The following is a 26,590-nucleotide window of genomic DNA, read 5'->3' as shown; positions in this document are numbered from 1 at the left end:
CTGTACTTATCTGGTGTTATATGTCGATATATATAATATATATATATATATATATATAATATATATATATATATATATATATATATAGTATATATATATATACATAATACATACATCTTACTTACATACATATATTCTATATATATATATATATATATATATATATATATAATTATACATACAATACATACATACGTGCCTCTCAGCACGGTTCAGTGCTCACTTCTATGGTAAGATTCCAGACAGAACCGCTTGTTGCATGTTGTTATAATATGCACTTGAGGACTGACTGTGCATTTAAGGATTTCGTCATTATTATTCTTTTATTATTCACGCTGTCATTACTCTCTCCCTTGCTTCCTGGTCTTGACATCTTTATTATGTACTTCTCTGCATAATTCTTTAAGCTGTTTCATTTGTTCTTTTCCTGTTTATTTTTCGTTTATTTATGTCTATTTTTTTTATAATATGATGATTATGGTGATACATGAATTCCTTAAATGAAATTCTCTATTTTTGTCTATTTGTTTAGTTATATGATGATTATGACGACACGTGAATTACTTTAATGAGCTTTTTGCATGAATGTGGGTGTGGGTGTTTTAATATTCCTGGCATATCTCAATGTCAAGTCGTTTTATTATCCATGACGTCATCGAAAACTTATTTTTATTATTGCTATAAGTCATGCATGTGAAAATGAATGAGAAGAAATATATCATAGGTCTTTTCTCTACATTACCTTGTAAACTAACATAATTTACTGTCATTTAATTTAATTTAATTTAATTTAGCCTGTCAGTAATATTTTAATTAGCCTGTCATTAGTAGACTTTTAATTTAACCTAATTTAATGTCATTCAATTCAACTTAGCCTGTCAATTATAGAATTTTAATTTAATTTAATTTACTTTAATTCAATTTATCCAGTCAACAATAGACTTTTGATTAATCGAATTTAATTCTAATTTAATTTAATTTAGCCTGTTAGTAATATACTGTGAATTTAATCTAATTTGGTTTCATTTAACTCAATTTAATTTAATTCAATCTGTCAGTGGTGGACTGTGCTTGATTTGCAATAATCTTAATAATATCATCATCATCGAAAGTCTCATTTTAAAAGCATCTAGATGCTTGCAAGCATTTGTCCTACTCACCTTATTCAATTACTCAATGTGGTTTACAAAAGCATGGTATTAATAATAATGGATATAATAATAATGACAATAATAATAAAAATAATAATAATAATAATAATAATAATAATAATAATAATAATAATAATAATAATAATAATAATAACAGCCTTTTGCGGCAAATAATATTAGTAAAATTAATGAAAGTAACAAAAATGGCATTTACTTTGTAACATTAATAAAAATTCTAGGTTTGAACGACTGCATAAATAAGGATTTTGTTTCGCAGATATGCCAGGAATGTTAACAACACACAGAGAAACACACACATAAACACACACACAAACTCATGCAAAAATTTCATTAAGGCGATAAAAACAAACAGCACATATCGGCGAACGCTTATAACGATTCAACCTAATCTCTTACACAAACACAAACAAGCACCGATCTCGCAAACCCTGTTTGTGAAAACACGGTTTGATGAAACTACCAGGCAGCCCCCATACCAGCCCCCATACCAGCCCCGTGGACAGTTTTCAAAACGCCAAATGAAGTCGTTAGACGCCGGCAAGGGGTTGGGGATGGGTTAATGAACCTTAGAACCCCATTCTGTGGGGTGGTTTGGGAAAATGAACCTCGCGTGACACATTCCTGTAGCTTAGGTGAGGTTGAAATGACTCTTTTTAAGCGTCTTGTACCAATGTCTTAATTTTTTCAATTACATGTACATATATATACATATAATTATGTGTGTGTATATATATATATATATATATATATATATATATATATATATATATACTTATATATATATATATATATATATATATATATATATATATATATATATATATATGTGACTAAGTTTGGGGGTTATGAGCGTAGGGATGCCATATTTGAAACAGAGAAAACGGCCAAAGAAAAGGGAAAAGTAAAATGAAATAAAGACGGAACGAAATAATAATGAATAATAAATGGTAAATGAATCAACAAAAGAAGGGAAGTACAGTTGAATATAGGTGAAAAATTTATAATAAAATATAAAGAAATCAACGAATATATAGTATATATATATACGTATATATTATATATATATATATATATATATATCTATATAGGTATATATAGGTATATATACGTATATAGATCATATATTATATATTATATATATATATATATATATATAATATATATTCGTTGATTTCTTTTATATTTTATTATAAATTTTTCACCTATATTCAACTGTACTTCCCTTCTTTTGTTGATTCATTTACCATTTATTATTCATTATTATTTCGTTCCGTCTTTATTTCATTTTACTTTTCCCTTTTCTTTGGCCGTTTCTCTGTTTCAAATATGGGCATCCTACGCTCATAACCCCCAAACTTAGTCACAGATGGAGAGGTTAGACGCTGCCTTATCAATCAATAGAGGTTAACAAATGAACCTCAGAGCCTAACTTTGGAAAAAACATCATCACAGTCCTCATTATCTTCGACGTGAACATTTCACAATACTACGCGATTTCCCAACCCCATAAATTTCCCCATTATCAGACCCACATGCTTAGAAAGGAAAAAAAAAAGACGGCTGATGAACGCACAAACCATTTTCTGTAACGTCCTCTTCATCGCCTTCGTAAGGAACTTCTTTTCCCCCCACCTCAGTCCCTAGGATCTTACCAACTTCCCTTTAAACCTCAGTACTGTAACCTCACACTCTCACTCTCCTAAAGCAACCTCTCCTCACGCAATTCCTCCTCCAACCCATTATATTTTTCGTCACAGACTCCTTGAACTCGGGGCGTTTAACCTCATTGCATGTTGAAGGGGAATTAACTTTGATATGTCAAGTGAGAATAAGTGCATTTGTTGTTGTTTCGAATTAATGAACACGACGAGGAAAATCTTAGACGGGTGAGAAACTGCCGAATGAAAACTATCATGAAAACACACACACACACACACACACACACACACACACAACACACATATATATATATATATATATATATATATATATATAATATATATGTATATATAAACAAGGTTCTTTTCTTTGCAATAGATCTTTCCTTCCCGGACTCCAAAATGCATAAGCAAATAAGTGTATAAACATATATATATATATACCTGCCAAGGAAATGCATTTTTTCTTTGAAGGATGATGAAAGCCAAACGCGAGAGAGAGAGAGAGAGAGAGATGAGAGAGAGAGAGAGAGTGAGAGAGAGTTTCAGTCCAAACTTATTTTTTTAGCTTTTTACTACCTTAGCTACTTTTTTTTAGGATTCTTAGTTAAATAACTATATATATATATATATATATATATATATATATATTATATATATATATATATATATATATATATATATATATATTATATATATATATATATATTTTTGTGTGTGTGTTTGATTTTAAATCATGAAGCAATAAAAAACGTGATGATTATACGAACAAAGCTACTGAAATGTAACTTGTAACAAAAAGTGTTTTAACTCTTACTTGAATAAAATATCTGCATTATAAGAAGTTTTTAAATCAAGTCTCAAACAAATATTAATTCGGACCTCCAAACTGAAATACGAAAAAGAGTTTCTTTTGAAAGGATAAATATTGAGAATCAGGGTACAACTGAAATTTGCAAAATGAGGATTATTGAAAACATGAAACAAAATTATAAACTGCCTGAAATATTATAGAATCTACACAGATAACAAAATGATAGTCTGATCATCAAAAAGGAACTTAATGATACTTAAGACAATAGTATATGGAAACTGAACTAATCCCTAATGAAAGTTAAGCATCTCGACCCCTGACATGCCACAGAGATGCTGAGAACAAGAGAACGGGAGAGAATAAATTGAAATGCTTTACTCACCTACAACCTTAGACCACTGGGCAGGAGGTCTCCACTCGGGATACTGTTTGGGGAAAACATCTCGGCTCCAGAAGGTTTGAACTAGCACTTTGTACACCGTTAGGACATGAGGATCGCAGGTGCTTCCAACGGCCCCTTGGCAGCACACCTGCAGGAGGACCACCGCGGCCAAGAGGAACGTGAAGGACGGGAGAGCCATGATGGTACCCGGTTGCGTCCGAAAGGTCTACTATAGTAGACAGTCAACTCAGGAATAGACTGTCAGGACGAGGCGCTGACAGTTGTGTCAGTGTGCGTGGACAGATAAAATCTAAGTCCGTGGAACTGTCAAGCGGCTACGGGTGTTTAATAAATAGAGTTCAAGATCGAGAAACCTGAAAGCATTCTTGACATCAAGGGTAGGTGCGCCTTCATGTGTGAGGACAAGAGGAGGCGACGTTCCGGTCAAACGGAGACTGACAGTGGCAAAGTTTCCAGCATGGGCAGACGAGACGGAAGGGAGACAGTCAGACAGACAGACAGAGTGAGACAGCAGCAGCAGCCAGCCGGAGGAGGAGGTGGAGGAGGCGTGTGTTGTCGATGACGAGCGAGAGAGCACACTGGACTCCTGAAGGAAACCGAGATGGCCAGGAAGACGTAGCAGGAGGCGGCGGTGGATGGAGGAGGAGGAGGAGGAGGAGGAGGAGGAGGGAGGAGGGGGAGCAGGTGTCCCACCAGCTAGATAAAAGGCGAGGGAGCGTAGGTGGCTCTCTAAGGACACCGGGTGGCTCGCTTTTGAGTCCTGTGTCGGGATCCTACTACGGCTCTCGACTCCTCGGGAGCGATACGGCTGCTTCGATGACTGATGGTTGGATCTGCGGGAACCTCTCTCGCGTCTCTTCTTTACACGCACTCCCTTTTCTCTTATCTCTCTCCTCCTCCTCCTCCTCCTCCTCCTACTACTACCACTACTACTACTCCTCGTCCCACTTACTCCTCGAACAACCAACCCCATTCCCCTTCCCCAACTCCCCACTCCACGCCTACGAGGGTCAATCTGTGTAATCCCTCTTCTTCACTCCCCCCTCCCCCCCAAAATCCCTCCCCCCCCTCCATCCCCAACCCGCCCTCCCCACCTCGACCCCTTTAATCTTAAAAAGAAACCTTTGACCCCGAATGCATACACTTATGATCTTGCTTAACCTTTCCCTTTAACCTCTCTCTCTCTCTCTCTCTCCACTTTTGATCTCTGGGGTTTTATCAACCCCTACCAACCACCCTCCCTCCTTCCCTCCCTCCCAGCCCAAACCACCCCCACACCCCCTCCCCACCCCTCCCCCCTCTCTCTCTACCTCTCATGAGAGCACGCTCCACAAATATATCAAACTGATGGAAAACCTCTGCTATTGGTTACCTGGATGGAAACAAAGAAACACCTAGTTTCAAGTAGCAAACATAAACAAATATAAGTAATCAAATAAATAAATATAAGATAAATAAATGAATAAATAAATATATAAATAAATACATACAAAAGGCTTCAATTATTCAATGTAAACTTTTAAAAGCAATGCTTAAACTATAGCCATAAGTGCAATACAGAGAGAGAGAGAGAGAGAGAGAGAGAGAGAGAGAGAGAGAGAGAGAGAGAGAGAGCAAGCATACATGATAAATAAACAAGTAAATGAATAAGTAAGGTCTCCATTATTTACTATAAGCTTCTAAAATCCTTGCTTAATCTAATAATCTTGAATGCCGGAGAGAGAGAGAGAGAGAGAGAGAGAGAGAGAGAGAGAGAGAGAGAGAGAGGCCAACATAAACAAACATATAATAAAAATAATACATTAAATGAGGCTTCCCTTAATTAATACCAACTTTTAGAACCCATGCATAATCTAATAATCGTATGTGCAAGAACGAGAGAGAGAGAGAGAGAGAGAGAGAGAGAGAGAGAGAGAGAAAGGCTGACCTGCATTTTGGAACCAACACCTGTTTTGGTCCATCTAGACTTACAGGTTGGTGAATGATATGCCAAGTTTCCATTCACTTGTATATGTTGTAAATGATATGAATTAAGACAAGAGAATGAATACGAAGATTTAAGAATAATTAACGAAATCATAAATTGTCATTTTACAAACATCATAATAATAGAAGCTCAGTGACTCTAAGAGAGACTTTAATGGTCAAAGAAGGGAACATATAAGAATAAAGAGAATCCAGGGGGTTGAGTATTGAGAATGGAGTGGCGCTCTGTGGGACACATCACGATAGAATCTAGAAATAAAAATAAAAATGAATTTTAATAAATAAATAGAAATCAAAGGAATGACCACTAAGTAGCACAAATAAGTCACGAATAATGAAAAAAAACATAAATACATAAAAGATCAAATAATTGTCAAAAGAAGTGCTACTTGGAAAAAATAAGTCACTGATAAACGAAGAAATAGAAAATAAAAATGAATTTAAATAAATGAATAAAAATCAAAGGAATGACCGAGATGTAGCACAAATACTGACATTCGAAGAAATAGATAAATGACACTGAATAAGACGTCTGTTTATAACAAACGAAAGAATGACGTTTTTTTTTCAAAAATACCATCAAATGAGATGTTAGTCCTATTAAATTATGGAATAAAGTTCTGAAAACCCTTTGATAAAAGGAGCACGAACAATAAAACATCCCCAAAACAACTGGGAATAAAAGAATAAATCTGCAAATCTGCAGACACCTAAATGAAAAATAAAAATAAATACGCTATATTTTATTAGAAAAGTTTTCTGTATTGTTTAACATTTAGATTATGTATTGCTTACATTTTCATTCTAAAAAATAAATCATAAATATCCTACTCTAAATTTCCTGTATCTTTAACTTAACGCGAAACACTTTTTCAGACATTTATAGGTTTTCTTACCACCGCCCCCGTGGGCGGCCCCGCCCACTCTACAACAACAACAACAACAACCAACAACAAAGTAGTTTGTAGCCTTACTCCACGAGTAAGCGAAAAAGGGAAAGCTACTCGGAAATAATCCCATTCCAAAACGAATCAATAGATAAGTCACATAGAATTAGAAGCTATAGTAGATTCACATCAACTGTGCATTTGACGTCTAGGCCAAGTCCCTTACGACTCTCTTGATTGGCTGTTGATAGGCCAATCACTGAACAGGAAACTCTCAGTCTCTATCGAGAGTCCACATAAGCAGGATGTATGTTCCACCTCTCCTGAAAGACGTATACCTCAGGAGAGGTGGAACATGGATCCCACCCATGTGAACTCTCGATAGAGACTGAGAGTTTCCAGCCCTGTGATTGGTTTATCAACAGCCAATCAGGAGCGTCGTAAGGGACTGGCCTAGACATCAAATGCACGGTTGATGTGAATCTAATATAGTCATATTAAACTAAAGAATGGCGTTCTAAAAACACTTAGATAAAAGGCGCACATATGATAAAACATTTCTAAAAACAAGCAAGTAAAGAAAAACTTCAAAGACACCGCCTAATGTATTCTTCTTGTCCCGTGTCAGGTGTCTGGCAAAAGAGAGACGCACACGTTTCCTATAATGGCTGATCGGTGTTTTTTCCCCCTTTAATGCCGTTTCTTTTATGACGAGAGAGAGAGGAGAGAGAGAGAGAGAGAGAGAGAGAGAGAGAGAGAGAGAGAGAGAGAGATGGTGCATTGGGATCGAATTCCTAAGTTCGAATCGATTGGAGGATATGACTAAAGCACTGCAGATGGACCGTCATAAGATTAAAGAATTGTATTAAATATATAAGTATGTAATGGGTCGTAAAAGTATTTTAATAATAATTAATACACGAGTAAATCAGTACCGAGTAAATAAAAAATGAATGAATAAATAAATAAAAGTCTTTAACAACACTGTCAATGAATCCAATTAAAAATACTGATATAAAATAAACAAAATAAAAAAAGACTGACAAATGCATAAGTAATGAAAAACTACTTGAATGAATAAAAGAATGCGTAAATAAATATAGATATAAATAAATAAGTAAAATGAATATAAAAATGATATAAAAACGCTGTCAGTAAATGCCATTGACAATATAGAGTTTCTCCAAAATAAATAAAATGAACGAAATAACAAGATAATAATCAATTATATACGTTGAAAGTCAGACAATAATTCGGTTCATTTAAAAACGAACGTACTGAATAATAATAACATCGAAGAATCGTCTAGCAAAACATTGCAAGTATTGTGTCACTCTTCAGTCCTCAAGGAGAAAAGAAAAGAAGAAGAAGAAGAGAAGAAAAGAAGAAGAAAATGAGAAAAATGAATAAATTGGTCACCTCGGTTATGATGTTAACCAGGGAGTTTCAATGAGCTTGGACACGGGGAGGGGATTGTTTAAAAAAAACAATCAAACAAACTAACAAACAAAAGAGATGAAAGTGAAAGTCTTTTGTGTAACAAACTACATCCGAGCGACATCACTCTCTCTCTCTCTCTCTCTCTCTGTCTCTCTCTCTCTCTCTCTTTCGTTAGTTGAAGGTCGTCCGATTTTAGTATATCAAACGATTCAAGATACTACATGGATACTACAAAGAATATGTTAGCATTTGCTAAAACTTTTTACTTAATTATTTTATTTTTGCATATTGTCCTTTTTCTCAGTCCTCAAGGAGAAAAGAAAAGAAGAAGAGAAGAAGAAGAAGAAGAAGAATGAGAAAAATGAATAAATTGGTCACCTCGGTTATGATGTTAACCAGGGAGTTTCAATGAGCTTGGACACAGGGGAGGGGATTGTTTAAAAAAAACAATAAACAAACTAACAAACAAAAGAGATGAAAGTGAAAGTCTTTTGTGTAACAAACTACATCCGAGCGACATCACTCTCTCTCTCTCTCTCTCCTCTCTCTCTCTCTCTCTCTTCGTTAGTTGAAGGTCGTCGATTTTAGTATATCAAACGATTCAAGATACTACATGGATACTACAAAAGAATATGTAGACATTTGCTAAACTTTTTACTTAATTATTTTATTTTTGCATATTGTCCTTTTTTCTCGTTGTTAATTATACATTCACACTCACACAAAAATATTCAATATTTTTATATATGCACTGAAGTTCATATATATTATATATATATATATATATATATTATATATATTATATTATATATATATATATATATATATATATAAGCTTATATATATATATATAATATATATATATATATATATATATATATATATATATATATAAGCGAATACCACAGGAAAATGATTGTCAGAAATCCAAGCGCTTTCGTCTTTACCAAGACATTGTCAAGTAGCTAATGAAATACAATTGGAGAGAAAGGTCTCAGGTACACAACAAGATCAAGAATACCAGATGGTTAATTGTCAAAAGGGTAAAAATTAAAATAGATAATCCAGGATTATCGGATATCACACGGTCACAAACCTAAACAGATTGACCCTAACCGAAATTACAAAGTATCTTTACAGTCCAAAACACAGTCATTATGAAAGCATCAAGTTTAAATAAACCAAGACTTAAATTTAGAACATTTCTATTATTTGACTTGATAAAACAAGATTCAATGATATTCCTTTCAACTGTGTCATTACATGGGGTTAAGGCTCTTGCTTGACTCCAGTTAATAGGATGATCTAAATCTCTCATATGTACGAATAATGCATATTGGTGCTGTTTGAGACGTAATAGACTTCATCACATTTTTTGCAAGGAATTTCATATAAGCAGCCTGGAAGATCTTTAGGAGAATTTTTTATTACTAAACTCTTGACATTAATATTACTAAAAACAATATTTATGTTAAAAAGGTTTAAAATTCTACGAATATCTAAAAACCTTTCATCATAGGGTAATTTTAGAATGTTATGCTTACTAAATTCAAGTTTGTCATTAGTTGAATAAAAAATTTTTCTAGCTGTTTTCCATGCCACATCTACAAAAGTCCTTGGGTATTTAAGTTTCAATGCAATTTCATAAATAGTTTTAATTTCAGCATCAATAAACTGCAGGCTACAGACACGTAAAGCCCTTAGGAACATCCCAGAAAAAAACAGAGAATTTAACATTTTGATGGTGATTGGAGTAGTAATGAACAAAAGAGGCAATGTTAGTTGATTTTCAAAAGACTGAAAAGATGAAATTTCTCTCATTTCTATGGACAGTTACATCAAGGAAATTCAAATTACAATTTTTTTCTTCCTCTACAGTAAATTTTATAGAAGGGACTAAATTATCGAGATTATTAAAGGAATTCATGGAGATTTTCGTGAACTGGCCAAATACAGAAACTATCATCCGCATACCTAAACCATATAACTTTTTAAATGTTTTTGACTGTAAAGATACTTTGTAATTTCGATTAGGGTCAAATCTGTTTAGGTTTGTGACGTGTGATATCCGATAGTCCTGGATTATCTCTTTTAATTTTTACCCTTTTTGACAATTAACCATCTGGTATTTCTTGTGAATCTTGTTGTGTACCTGAGACCTTTCTCTCCAATTGTATTTCATTCGCTCCTTGACAATGTCTTAGTAAAGACGAAAGCGCTTGGATTTCTGACTATCATTTTCTTGTGGTATTCGCTTATTTATGAAGTCACGTACATCTACTGTAATTTTCTAAGTATATATATACATATATATAAACTATATATATATATATATATATATATATATGTATATATATATACTATATATATATAATATATATATAGTAATATATATATATATATATATATATATATATGTCGACTCACCACCGAGAGCCGAAATCGATCCCAGCGGGGATGGGGCGGGCCGGGAATCTATAAATAGTCGGATCTATCTTTGTCTAGCATTATTATTCATTATATTCATTTTCGAACTTATCATAATTATTGTCTCGTTCTCAAATAGACGTTACTGATTGTCCTATCAGTCGGTTTTTATCTTCATTTATTTCTCATAGGCAATATTTTAACTGCATTCGCTGACATTAGAGTTCTATTTGTTTACTTATTTTTTGTAATATCTATTTATTTATTTATCTACGTATTTATTTGTGCACTTAATTATTTATTCAGGTAGTTTTTTTTCAATAATTATATATTAATATATTCAATAAAATTCTTTAATCTTATGACATATCATCTCATCGATTCGAACCTAAAAGGCGACCTCAGTGTGCGCGCGCGCCTGTGTGTGCGTGTGTAAACTAAACACGTAAACACAAAACTACAAGTCCTCTATTCTAAAATGGCAACAGCAACCGTTACGAACAGAAGACTCGAAAATAAAAGGCAACCTCCCATATAAAGACCTACACGCAATCACCGCTAAAAAAAAAAAAAAAAAAAAAAAAAAAAAAACTGGAAAAAAAAACACCGTGGTGTCAACTTGACTCTTGGGCGTTGCTGGTGCCCTTTGACCTCTGCGAGGTAAATGGATGACACAGCATCTCTTTCTGAGGCACCGCTGGCCGAAGACACAGCATCTGCCTTTGGAAGTCCCACGAGCGGACTTTAGTTCTACGCTGGAATTGATCAGGAGATTAATGGACTATAGATCTATGCTGGAATTGATCAGGAGGTTAATGGACTATAGTTCTTCACTGGAATTGATCAGGTAGTATTAAAGGACTTTAGTTCTACACTGGAATTGATTACGAGAACCGACTGCATAGTTCTATGCTGGAATTGATCAAGAGATTAATGGACTATAGTTCTATGCTGGAATTGATCAGGAGATTAATGGACTATAGTTCTATGCTGGAATTGATCAGGAGATTAATCGACTATAGTTCTACGCTGGAATTTGTCAGAAGATTAACTTACTCTGGAAATAGTCAGAAGATTACCGGACTTTAGTTCTACGCTGGAATTTGTCAGGAGATTAACGGACAATAGTTCTATGGTGGAATTGGTCAGGGAGAATAAGGGACTTTAGTTCTAAGCTGGAATTGATGAGACGATTAACGGACTTTAGTTCTACATTTGAGCAGACCAGGAGATTTGCGGATTTTAGTTCTTCACTGGAATTGATCAGGTAGTATTAAAGGACTTTAGTTCTACACTGGAGCAGACCAGGAGATTTGCGGACTTTAGTTCTATACTGGAATTGATCAGGTAGTATTAAGGGACTTTAGTTCTACACTGGAATTGATTACGAGAACCGACTGCCAATCGTAACAAGACAGCAAAAAGCAACAACGAGGAAGAAACTGGACGAAACGGACACTCAAGGTGACGATCCATCTGTCGATTGGTGCCAATCAGAAATTCCCGCTGATCTTTTAATGCTCAGTGATGCGTTCAAGGGTACATTTTTCCTCCAAGGGGATTGTCATAGCTATAAGGCGCAGCCCTGAAGTAGGGGCAGGGTTAGGGGATAATCTGATTAGACCCACACCTTCGGTTGGATTTCCTTGAGAGTCTTCGATTTCAAGGCCAAACACTGACTGAATTATGCGAGGTCTTGTTTCTGGAGATCGAAAAATCCTGTGATTACGGATATATACCGTTCCTCGGAAAAGATGTTTCTATAAAAATGGGAAATAAAACTTCGTTAAAAGAATACACGAAAGACGCAACACAATACGTATATTTGATATTTTATCTTCATCTTCTCGATGAAAATATGGTAGATTTCGTTATATGTTGTGTTTTATCGTAGCGCGTTGCTTATCTGCCAACAGAATTTAGTCTATTCATTGGTCTGTGGATATTTTCAAAGCTTAAAATTTAATTCTTATTGAATACCCAATTCGTTTTTGTTTTCCTGTTAATAATGGTTAAGCATAGTGTCAGGAGAGATGGTGTATCAAATAATTAGCTGAGTGCTGCCTAGTATGATCAGACCTTTCCAGTATGTATGTATGTATGTATGTATGTATGTATGTAGTATGTATGTATAAGTGTGTGTGTGCATGCGCGTGCGTGCGTGCGTGTATTTGCAGTTCCTCTTAATTCACATTCAATCCAGTTATCAATATAACGAGGATTATCTCAAGCCGTGTTCACGGATATCCTCTGGTTACTGAGTTTAGTTATACTCTACCGAATGACTGATTGCCACCTTTCACTTTATAATGTTAAGAGAGCTATAAGTCTCAGCAGCAAAACTAGATCACCTGAATCTAGCTTAACTAATAATGTTAATCATATCTCGACGGCTGCATTGGTACGTAATTTATATCTACGGCGAAACAAAAATTCACAATTGCGCTACGAATCGAGCGCAACTGAATGGTCGCTGCTCTGAGCCAGCTCAAGAGAACTGAGACCTGACTGCTGTGTAATGACAACACTGAGTCAAGAAGGCTTCTCAGGGGCGTTGCGTTACAGGATCTCAACTACCAATCAATTTCAAATGCAACAGTGCATTAATAAGTCACATTTTGTGTGTGCATATGTGTGTGTGTGTAAGAGAGAGAGAGAGAGAGGTTTCAGTCCAAACTTATGTCCAAATGTATGTTCGGTAAAATCCTGTGTGACTCTATTGACTTAAGTAGGGAATTATATCCCTAGTTTTTAGTCAACTGTCGTGAGATGCAGCTGCGGCGGAGAGAGAGGAGAAGAAGAAGAAGAAGAAGAAGAAGAAGAAGAAGAAGAGAGAGAGAGAGAGAGAGAGAGAGAGAGAGAGAGAGAGAGAGAGAGAGAGAGAGAGAGTATGCGTGTCCTAAACTCAGCAATTAATGTCTCTGCCTTACCATCGAGAAACCAAGATCGATCTCACAGGGAAACCTCTCTGGGGCACGTTTCCCGAAAAATCCATCGTGCCCCTATGAATGACATACTTGGTGGCCAGTCGACTGTTCCTGGTCACAGCCATGATAGAAAAGGGGCGTTAGGCCAACAGCCTCATCCCAGAAAGGTTAGATCCACTCTTGAATGAGAAGCGGTGTATGATGAATAAAACTACAACTGAATTTTGTCTATAACGGTAATTATTATTATTATTATTATTATTATTATTATTATTATTATTATTATTATTATGAAGGAGGCCTTCTCTGAGGGCAGTAGCATTGAATACAATAGCTGTTTCAACGGCATTTGATTTATATAGAATCTTCTCAATTCTTCTTATTATCTTTTTCTCGTCAGCATGTAGCTAGAGCATTAAGTTTCCTAAGGACATGTAAAGATTTTCATTTGTCTTAGGTTTATTCCTCTATGTATGTATGTATGTATGTATGTATGTATGTATGTATGTATGTATTATTATTATTATTATTATTATTATTATTATTATTATTATTATTAAGCAACTGTTTATTTTCAGGTGTCTATAAGTATCACAACTTCTTATCCCGTGTTTCTTAATTTTGTGTATTGTGTTGTTTCTACGTTATCTATGAGCTGAAATAAAGGATATTATTATTATTATTATTATTATTATTATTATTATTATTATTATTATTATTATTATTATTATTATTATTATTCGTAGTATCTCAACAATAACCTTCCGCAATCATTGAAAATCCACACCCTTGAATATAAATTCCTCACTCATTTACGGTAGGTAACTTCCTTTACAAAAGTAGTCACTTTCTACTTCAAGAGACAGAAGACTGAGCAGCAAACGCACAGAGAAAGTCGTCCTAAGAAATTCGTCCAAAGAAAGTCGTCCTAAGAAATTCGTCCAAAGGAAGCCGTCCTAAGGAAGTTTTCCGAAGGAAGTCGTCCAAAGACAAGAGTTCCAAAAGGACTCGTCCACAGAAAGTTGTTCAAAGGAAGTAGAAGAAAGTCGCCCTAAAGAAAGTCGACCTAAGGAAGTCGTCCAACGAGAAAGGCAGGCAGACAGCATGTCGCAACGACTGTCTCCTCCTGGCTGGGGTGGGGTGAGGGGAGCGGGGTTCAAGGTAGTGTGTAATTAGCATTGCTCTTGATGGACGACTCCAAGTGACTTTCTCATGCACTTTGGGATGGCTGAGCGAATGGATCATGTCAGGGCTTGTGCTTGGCTTATTGAAAATTTTATGTTTATAATAATAATAATAATAATAATAATAATAATAATAATAATAATAATAATTAATGAAATAAAATTCTCATAACAGTTTGAAAACAGTAAAATGGTGAAAAAATCCTCAATGATGTCAGTGTAAATAAATTTTTTTTATATATATTTATTTACACTAACAATATTTAGGCTTTCGTCAAGAATAATAATAATAATAATAATAATAATAATAATAATAATAATAATAATAATAATAATAATAATAATAATAATAATAATAATAATAATAATAGCTTACTCTATCTTGACACGCTGAACGACCTCGTCAAATGAAATAAGAGAAGAAACTACGCATTTAAAAGTTAGCCAAAGTAAAATTAACGACACAACTAATAGAGAGAAAAAAAAAAAAGATGGCAAGAGTGGATTGAATTTTTTTTCTTTACCAAAACAAAATCATTCATCAACCGAATTAAACTCTGACGGACCTGGTCTGCAAAACTCACTCATTCTCTCTCTCTCTCTCTCTCTCTCTCTCTCTCTCTCTCTCTCTCTCTCTCTCTCTCTCCAAAATACAAAAGGAGAAACAGATTCGGCTGGAATATCACCAGATGCGATTGATATGCAAATGTCGCGGAAGGGCGAATTAGGGGGGGGGAGCGGTGGTGGTGGTGGAGGATGGGGGTGTGAGCCAATGAATGACCGCGCCCCAATGAAGGGAATGAATGGCCAAACAAATGAAAGAGAATGAATGGGTGGATGCATGCAACAGCATCAGCCTTCTCTCTCTCTCTCTCTCTCTCTCTTGCAAGCCTTGATGGCTCAGCGCTGCCACCTGTTAGCTTCATCTAGGCAACCTCCCGCGGATCAACTCTCCCCACCACTAACCTCTACCCAACCCCAAGTCCCATAACTCTCCCCCAACCCTCAACCTTGCTCAAACTCTTGGAGGAACCCCACCCCCAGCCCCAAATGGTTACACTTTGACCTCCAAGGACCTCCAACCCCTGGTCACTGTAAGCTGCCCTCCTTGGGGGAACTCTCTCCCCTCCCCCTGACCAGACACCTAGGGAAGGGGGTGGTGTCCCCGTCCACTTCGGTTAACTGTTCTCAAGAAGAAAGGTTAACTTGCTACTTAATAAAGAGAGGGACGTAATGATTCTTGTGACAAGTCTTTGACATTATCTCAAGAATTATTTTTTCCCGTTCACGATAATTTTTTTGTGAGGAAAAAAATGAGCAATCTACGCACTTCCAAAATGACGAGTCGACGTTAAATGAATCTTCATCGCCTGATTTATAATTCTAGTTTCCTGAAAATCGCCTCAAAGTTCAAGAATGGTGTCTCCAGCTAAAAATACAAAGTGGCCAGCAGTCCATTTCCTACTCGGCGGATCGAGCCTGGTGTCTGTAGGGCTTAATATAAACTAAGCAGACGCTCGGCAGACACTTGATACGATGAGTCAGCCCTTTTTGATTGACATATCTGGACGCTTCCTGTTTCGCAGATCTGCTGTTTGTTTGTGTCTCCCTCTCCCCTCTGTGTGTGTGTGTGTGTGTGTGTGGTTGGTGGACCTCCGTTGTGTCTTCTCCTTCAGTGACGATATGAGGTTGATCAGGAGAGATGCTTTATCATGAACACTAATATCAATGGAGAAACAAATCCACAAGTATGTATGGCTAAAAATACATTCTAAGAATAATTCTGAAATAGAGAGCTTTCGGGAATCTATTCGATTCCCTTTTTCAACAGATTCCAGGAATAGGGAGTTCTCTATTTAGAGTTATTTTTTTAAATATATTTCTACCCATACGTAGCTATGGATCTGTTTCTCCATTTCCAGACTAATGCTACAATGAGTATTTTACTTATTTAATGTGAGTAATATAACTCATACAGTAGAGAAACACACGACACACAAACGATATACATTCCCCCCGTCCCCCTACACACCCACAATAACACAGAACACTTTCTGCCAAAAAGATTAATATGAGAAAAAGAAAAACACATGCACGATTCTGCCAAAAAGATTAATATCGTCCACCGTGGGACTGACTGGTCTAAAAGACTCGAGCACTACTGGTTCGTGGGACAACATTATTGTAGGGGGATGCATACGTCATCCTCCACCCCTCCTTACCTCCCCCGAAGAAGAAGAAGAAGAAGAAAAACAAACTCCTGAAACCATGAGGAAGTGTCCACGGCTGGATCAGAGAGATTACTGCATAAGGTAACCGCAGCCGTTAACTGATAAGGCGTCTTTTGTCTACATATGTGACGTCACGATTCGGCCGTGACGTCATCATCCAAAGATTCCTGAAGGGTTAAGACGAATGAATGAGACGGTTCGATGCTTACGGTACCTTGGCCATCTTCGTAGAAGAGAGTAACGCTATAACAATTACAACAGCAATTAAAATCATTCAAATCATACTATTGCGCTATTGCTTCACTAATGATAAAAGCAAGAAAGTCAAGGAACTGTGAAGTATTCATATGGTCAAGTCAGCAAGCAACGTACATTCAAGTTCTCTTATTGGAATACCTCTTATCTCTTCCGCAAGATTTAGTACTATTTATATGTATATATATAATATATATATGTATGTATAATTTACATTTACATGTATGTATGATTTACATAAATATGTATGTATGTATGTAGGTATGTATAATTTACATAAATACACACACACGTCACTCTATATATAAATATTATATAGCTAGTAATATATATATATATATATTAATATACATATGTGTTCGTAAATACACAATCGTGTGCATAAATACTATGAAAAAGGGGACATGTACTGTTTACAAATGAGAACCCACAACACTACCACTATAAATAAAAAGAAAAAACAACTACCATTTCTTAATATGGGAATGAGAAACAACACCAAGTATAGGAGAGCATGGCAAAAAGATGTTCGGATTAATTTTTTTTTTCTGCGCAAACGGTCGATATCAGAAGCTACTGCGCAACTGGTATTTAGCTGGACCATTTTTTTTTTCAAGTGTTGTTTTCAACTTTTTAAGTATCAATTAAAATTATTTGGAGGACATTATATTCCAAACTAGTTCTGTGAACTCATTAATAAAAACCTATTAAGAATGACGACAAAGTGCCTCTAGTACATGTAGTACATTGGGATACTGGATATGAATGATGGTATTGGCTTAATTTTCGCTAGCATTCAGGAGCATTTGCTTGGTGACTTATGTAAACCTGAATTATCTTTATAAAAAGGGGATTATATCTTTTTTCTGATTCATACACACACACACACACCACACACACCACACATCTATATATATATATATATACAATCACCTTTTTATAATGATGTATATATATATTATATATATATATATATATATATATATATTATATATATTTATGTGTGTGTGTGTGTGTGTGTGTATGTACGTACGCATGTGTGTGTGAAAGTATATAATTGTGCACGTACATTTATATATTTATTCAGAAATACAAAATGTCAGTGCTGCGACCTTAGACAATAAATACACTCCAGTTCTCCATCTCAGACTCTTCCTTTCTACCACCTTTGGCTGATTAAGTCTTCCGCGTGAAATTTTTCCCGTTTTTTTATGAGTCATTACCATCAATTAACTTTCCCCCCTACCCCCTCTCCTTCCTGCTGTCTGCAGTTCGAGTGCCACAGTAGGGTTGGACAAATAGCCGGAATGAAAGAGGAAGAACATGAAACAAACAAATTCACTGATGGATCAAAGATTCTTTCCGAAACTCCTCACAGTCCCTCACACCAACCATGCTTGATCTCTGGCAGGGGTCGATGTGATGCTGGTGGAACCAATAAACGAGTGCTTGAAGGGGCATTGGAAAGGTGGTACGTGTTGGGGATGTTGGTAACAATTGAGACCCGTTAATTATAGGATACTCTGTAGTTATCACAGCACCTTTTACATCGTAAATTTAGTTGGTGCCATTGGCGAGATAGGCTGGAGCTGGGTTAGACGATGGTAAGTCTGAACTTGGAATTTGTTACACATAAATTATCGCTGTTACAAATATAAAAGAAAAAAAATAATGCACATAAAAATCTCCCGATGAAAGTGCAACAGAAGCCAAAAATGCTGAGTAAAATTTATTCAGGGTTTTTTGTCGGAATGAGTAAAAGAAAAAAAATACTTCGGTTTTCTTACTTTCTAGGAGCTGTGAGGTTTTAAAATTTATCTTACATTTTTTTACGGACAAAGACTTGAAACATCTAATCCTTTTTTTTATATAAAGGGTTAACATTACCGGAGATCTAGTTCGACCAGTGGAAAAGAAAGAAAAATACGTGAGTTGAGTTTTCTTTGTCAGTGGTGACAAACCTGCTTCTACAATTTTGTTTTTTCTTTATTTAATCCGATACCAATTCTCCCCCTGTGGGTTGGAACCAATTTTATTTTCTTCAGGTAATGTCTAGCTAGGGTCATTACATTCCCATTTTACTGACCTTTGTACGAAAAATCAGAATATTCGATAAACGAGATTCAAACAAAGCAAGCCTTGCACCGATGGATAAATCGTTCCTCTTTGTTTCTGAGAATATGAGGAAGGAAGTGAAAGCACACACAACTGTTTATAAACACCAATAAAAACCCAAGCCCCGCCATTGACCCTGACGTCTACGGAAGAAAACAATGAGGCAGAAATCATTCGAACATAATAAAAGCGAATCGGCGCGCCACCAGTAAGTACTCGCGGTCGAGAGACGTGGGACGAACGGGGAAACGTCTATATGAAAATGAAGACCCTCGGATATGACGGCCAGTTCCCTGTCTGTCTGGGATGTCAATTTCAAGGGTGTGGAGGTTGCAGAAGAAGGAGAAGAAGAAGAAGAAGAAAAAGAAAGCTTACTATTCAGACTCATGGCACGGGACGCAATCAAGGTCTTCCAGAAGTGATACAAACACAAACTAACATGTCATGGAGGATTCGTGCTAGGCTACAGGGGAGGTTTTACACTTGTGGGAGATTCAGGCGCTGCGCATGCGCACACAAATAAACTCGTCTCGGAGGGTTGCGCTAAGCTGTAGGGGTATTTTTACACTTGTCGGAGATTTATGCGCTGCGCAAGCGCACACAAGTGTCTTGTCGGATTCGTGCCAGGCTATAAGGGTATTTTTACACTTGTCAGAGATTTATTAGCTGCGCAAGCGCACACAAATAAACGTGTCTTGCAGAATTAGTGCTAGGCAAAGCTAAGGGTGGTTGTAGATTTACCAAAGATCTAGTGATTTAGGTAATGTTTCTCAGTGAGTGGAAGCAAATAAGAAAAAAAATAAAAGGTTTAATAGTTGAAAGCATGACTTCAGGCTTAACTACCGGAGTAAATCACGGGCAGTCTGTATTAAATGAACAGCTATGTGAAAAATAACGAGAACATTTTGCAAAATCGCAAGGGTAAACCACGAGAGGTTTCCTGAAAGGGGCAGCAGACCTTAGTTTCCTGGTTCGGCTGGTTGGAATCTGGACAAACTAGCGTTTTCTCAAGAGTTGCGGTACGGTAAAAGAAGGGTCCATATATATATATATCAACCTTGCTTAAAAATTAGATATATTACAAAGACGTCTTAATAATCACCAAGCAAATAATTGATATTATCAACAAGCAATAAAAGCGATAAAAAAGTTTGGTTGGATTAAAATGATTAAATTATAAATAAATATCATATTAAAAAATCCTTACAACCTAGGATAAAACGAATAATTTCATAAAAAGCTTATATCAATATAGCCAAAGTAAAAACAAATTAAAGACAGCGCTAAAAGGTCTTCATATTTATCAAATCCAAGGTAGCATCAAGACAGCTGATTGGTCAAAATCTACAAAACTAGTGACTGAAACTAAAATAAACAAACAAAACTAGATTTATAATTATTGATGGCTCGGTTGAAGACCAACAGACAGAGGCTTAACTGTTTGAATTCGATGAAGTGAAACCAAATCAGGTTTCTTTGGTTCGACTGGGAGGAAATGAAGTAAGTAATAAGTAAATAAATTAAAAAGATTGTTTCGTGTGAAATATAAAAAATCTAAGGTAAAATAGGATTCACGAAAATATACTCAGAACAACACATACAAAACTGAAGTATCTCGATAAACAAATAAGAAAAAAGAAAATGGGAAGAGAAGGAGGATTAAGATTTCTACCCAGTAAATGTGTGAAGAGTTAGCCTAACGGGTGTTAAAGTGGTTGTTGTGAGGAGAAACAATTTCACCTTTAAGTTCAACGGAATACTGACTGAAACAGTACCTGCAAAAAAGAAAGAAGTATGTACACTTGTATATATATATATATATATATATATATATATATATATATATATATATATATATATATATTTATATATGCACGATCCCTAAGCTAATATCCACTGTCCACCTATTGACACAGGCAATGGATTAAGTACTTGACAGGTAGTTAACTGTCATTGGTTACACTTAGGGTGGGCCTATAGCAGATTCACATCAACCGTACATCTGATGTCCGGGCCAGTCCCTTATGACGCTCCTGATTGGCTGTTGGTAAGCTAATCACAGGGCTGGAAACTCTCAGTTTCTCGAGAGAGTTCACATAGGCAGGATGCATGTTCCACCTCTCCTGAGGGATACGTCTTTCAAAAGTATCCCTCAGGAGAAGTGGAACGTATATACATCCTGCCTATGTGAATTCTCGAGAGAGACTGAGAGTTTCCAGCCCTGTGATTGGCTTATCAACAGTCAATCAAGAGCGTCGTAACAGACAGGCCTTGACATCAGATGTACGGTTGATGTGAATCTACTACAGTAACCTTATTCCAAAATGCTTACAGAAATCTTTAAGCCGTCAACTTCTGAAGGCAGCCACTTTAAAATGAAAAGGTATATATATATATATATATATATATATTAATATATATTATATATATATAATATATATGTATATATATATATATATATATATATATATATATAGTATATATATATATATATACACACACACACACACACACAACACACATATATATATATATATATATATATATATATATATATATATATATATATATATATATCAATGGTGAGTTAGAGAATCTATGGGCATGAGAAATGAGTAAGGCACTCTCACTCACTAATGTCTGGGATGTTTATGAGGCTAACCAAGGTCACATCCACCCAGTTGAGTGCAGGGCAAAATGTTACCTAAATACCAAACAGCATAGGAAGAGCGATCTCAGAGTATTTTTAGAATATGTCCATTGAATGTATTCAGCTGCCTTCTTTTTAATAATAGCGATGAAAATAATAGTATTAATAAAAACTGAATCGTGATTACCAAGATGAATTTAATTGTAGCTATACAAATAATAGCAGTTATAAAAGTTTAAGAAGGATGGAAATAATAGTATTAATAAACGTTGCTTAATGAGTACCAAGATATAGATTTAAGAAGAGCGATAGAAATAAGAGTAGTAATAAAAGTTTTATCAAGAGCACTAAGAATCTAATAATAGTGATATAAATATTATCAGTGATAAAACTGTTTCATGAATTCCAAGCTACATAAATAATAGCGATAGAAATATTATAAGTGACAAAACTTGTTTCACGAATTCAAAGCAACATTAATAATAGCGGTTGAAATAATAGCAACAATAAAAGCTGTGTCATAGATAACAAGATGTATGATAGAACAATCTCAAGAATTCCGATGTCTAGTGATACTGGGTAAAGAATTTTTACATAACCAGTAAAAATGTTGCCTACATGGACTGGGAAAAATTAGGGATGAATTTTAAAGCTATTAACAATAAGGTTACCTAGGGTCATCCAGGACACGTTGAGATATAACGAGAACAGCACATGTTTCTATTGCTACATACATGGCCGCCGGTTTGAACTGCAGACTTTGTTTAAATAAAGGATATAAAATGCGTAAACACCAAAGGTCATTATGAGATATGTATCTTTTACTAATAAAATAAATAATATATGTATCATAGCTATTTAATTTTTTCCTTATGCTCTTCTTTCACGAACGCTGACCCAAATACCAAGGGTTTTAAAATCATACACGGGCACATGACTTTTAATACTTACGGCTATATACTGTATTTAGTTACATAATTCCTTTATCCTGTCGCTGATGCCTCTAATGCCATAAGGGCTCAACTGCTTGCAAGCAATTGACCCTCTTTGAACAGGTTGGAAATTTCATCGTTCAGTTCAAGGACTCAAGGCAAAGAGGATTTGGATACCCTGGGGCATTTGAGACTCATACCCTCTCTCTCTCTCTCTCTAAACGTAGGAAAAAATGATGAAGAGACCTGTATTTGAAATTTAGGTCTCATAAATTGTGTCAGATATTCTTAAGCATAAGAAAAGAGAGAGAGAGAGAGAGAGAGAGAGAGAGAGATTCTTATACTGAGAAAAAAAAGCATACGGTTTTTTTAACAAGCAAATGTGTGTGTCTGAGAGAGAGAGAGAGAGAGAGAGAGAGAGAGAGAGAGAGAGAGAATAACAAGGGGATTTCTTCTAATCTCTAATAAGCAAATGAAAGAGAGAGAGAGAGAGAGAGAGAGAGAGAGAGAGAGAGAGAAATAATGTTTTCTTCTAATAGTTAACACGTAAATAAGAGAGAGAGAGAGATAGAGAGAGAAAATAACAAAGAGATTTCTTCTAATCTCTCATAAGCAAGTGAGAGAGAGAGAGAGAGGGATATTTAACAAAAAATGAGAGAGAGAGAGAGAGAGAGAGAGAGAGAGAGAGAGAGAGAGAGAGAGAGAGAGAAATAATGTTTTTATTCTAATATTTAAAAAGCAAATGAGAGAGAGAGAGAGAGAGATCATGTTTTCTTCTAATATTTAACAAGCAAATAAGAGAGAGAGAGAGAGAGAGAGAGAGAGAGAGAGAGAGAGAGAGCTGAAGAATTTTGTGACATTAGAAGACGAATCAACAACGTATTAATGCCATTGATATGCATGAGAAAGACTGGACGCAAATGATACGGATGCCAGAGGCATTGCTTTTTTTTTATATATACATATACAACCCAGTTTTTTTTTTTTTTTCATCAGGCCATTATTTGTTGAATATCAGCTGTCAACTCTCAAGCTTAACCTTGTTACTCCATAAGCACAGACGCTCCGTTTCGTGTTCCTCCAGCGAGAACAAGGGAGTCTCGCACTTGACGGTGCTTTTATCCTTGAGGGGGAGTGTGTGTATGACGAGGTGCACAATAAAACTGTGTGCGATAATTTAGGTCACTCGCAAACCACCACCCCTCGGGATGCCACGTGAATCATCGGGGCGGTTATCGTACGCGAGATGATTTATTTATCGGATTTAGACGATATACCTCACTAAAATTAAAGGTTAAAAGGGTGACTTTATCTAGGATATACGATAAACAGACCATAATCCGACCTTCTCGAACTGCCAACGAACGAAATTGAGCCTTCGAAGCATTATGACAAGCATCGACGTGAGGTTCAACATCGTACGCCTGGCAGACCGCACACCCCCACCTCAGAGAGGTGACATCCTATCTTGGATGTTTGACCCCCTCTTTCTCACACACGCGAGACGCGACGGCCTTAGAAAAAAAAAAAAAAAAAAAAAAAAAAAAGCCATCCATGACATTTTAACATATGTATGCCATCTCGAACGCCAATCGTCTGGCATATTGCATTGTCAGGCGGTGTTTTCGTAGCCTAGATATTGTATCAGACACTTCCTCTCTGGAGGTTACGACAGGTTTATTTATCGCTGGAGGCCACGGCAGGTGTGGGACAGCCCCACATTTGGGACAGTTTTGGGTGACTTATTAATCGATAAAGCATAGGGACTGCATCGTTGCCTGACACACACACACACACACAGAGAGAGAGAGAGAGAGAGAGAGAGAGAGAGCAGCTAACGGCTGAGAACTTAAAAATTCACTTTAGTATTTCCAAGGGAAGGGCATATATTTCCAATGCCCCCAATATAGCCATATATATATAATATTATATATATATATATATATATATATATATATAAATAGAGAGAGAGAGAGATGAGAAGATGAGAGAGAGGAGAGATGAGATGGAGAGAGAGAGAGATAGCAGCCAAAGGGCTGAGCACTTAAAAATTAGCTGTAGTATTGCCAAATTTACTGGAGAGAGAGAGAGAGAGAGGCCAATGGCTGAGCACTTAAAAATTAACTATAGTATTACCAAATCAAATGCACTGCTTCGTTAGAGAGAGAGAGAGAGAGAGAGAGAGAGAGAGAGAGAGAGAGAGAGAGCAGACAATGGATAAGCGCTTAAAAATTCATTAATGTTAATGCTTGAGGGGTTAACTGGTTTCAGAGCACAGGACGCAGTAGGATGTCACAGGAGAACGCATAATTGCCTTTGTTCAGAGGAGGTATTTTCTGTCTTCCAGTGTTTAGTCTTTCCAACGGCACTCCTAATCTTGCTTGCATCCATCCGGTCTCACTTTTAATCCTGGAGGCTGCATGATGAATAATCATTTGAAAATTTATATTTGATATTGACAATTATTAATCTCTCTCTCTCTCTCTCTCTCTGTGTTTCCTATATTAATATATATACAATATATATATAGATATATATATATATATATATATATATATATAATATATAAACAGAGAGAGAGAGAGAGAGAGAGAGAGAGAGAGAGAGATATTAATAATTGTCAAATATCAAATATAAATTTTAATGAAATGACAACATCTTCATTACAACAACCGCATTTTTTGTGTGCGCACTAAAAAGATGAAGAAGACAGGATTCTACGAACTGAAAACAGGGAATGACTTCCGAGGATAGATGCTGCTACAGAATTATGAATGAATCAAGATACAGATAAATGTACAAATATATTATTTTTAAAAAACCAGTGTAGGAGAGATCTTGTCGACTGAGTTGGTTGGACAGAGGAGTTTGGACTTATTGAAGTGAAGGAGAAGAAGAAGAAGAAGCTAAGATTAGAGTAACATAATTTATAACAGGTTCAAGTTACGAAGGTTGATATTGATATATCGGATTTCTATAAACACCACGTAGCTACTAAGTTCTCCTATGCTTAACAAAGTAGTAAGACCCTCTAGCGCTTCCTAAAAATTGACAATCGCCATTCCGGGTATCTATTAGTATCATGTTACTATAGTAGATTTTCACATCGACCGTGCATTCGATGTCCAGGCCAGCCCCTTACGACGCTCCTGATTAGCTGTTGATAAGCTAAACACAGGGCTGGAAACTCTCAGCCTCTCTCGAGAGTTCACATAGGCATCCTGTATGTTCCACCTCTCCTGAGGGATACTTTTAAAAGACGTATTCCTCAGGAGGTGGAACATACATCCTGCCTATGTGGACTCTGTCGAGAGACTAAGAGTTTCCAGCCCTGTTATTGGCTCATCAACAGCCAGTCAGGAGCGTCGTAAGAGATGAGCCGAGACATCAGATGCACGGCTGATGTGCATCGACTATTTTTAGTAGCCCACTGCGGAGTCTTTTTATTCTAAACAAAATGAAAACTTTGACCGAAACTCCGCAATTCCAAAAGTCTTTTATTCCTTCCA

The 26,590-nt window shown here is 36.0% G+C and overlaps 1 protein-coding gene across 1 annotated transcript in view; it reads right to left on the bottom strand.

The window, feature by feature from the left end:
- Window positions 1-4,907, bottom strand: part of LOC135213048 (spondin-2-like) — a 55,861-nt gene extending 50,954 nt beyond the window's left edge. The window contains exon 1 of the mRNA XM_064246878.1: window positions 4,027-4,907. Within this exon, the coding sequence (XP_064102948.1) occupies window positions 4,027-4,225 (199 nt within the window). The 5' untranslated portion in view covers window positions 4,226-4,907. The remainder of the gene's footprint in view (window positions 1-4,026) is intronic.
- Between the last annotated feature and the right edge of the window lie 21,683 nt (window positions 4,908-26,590).

The sequence above is a fragment of the Macrobrachium nipponense genome, chromosome 42 (assembly GCF_015104395.2).
Source record: "Macrobrachium nipponense isolate FS-2020 chromosome 42, ASM1510439v2, whole genome shotgun sequence".
Classification (NCBI taxonomy): domain Eukaryota; kingdom Metazoa; phylum Arthropoda; class Malacostraca; order Decapoda; family Palaemonidae; genus Macrobrachium; species Macrobrachium nipponense.
This window is presented reverse-complemented; position numbering and strand designations above follow the sequence as displayed.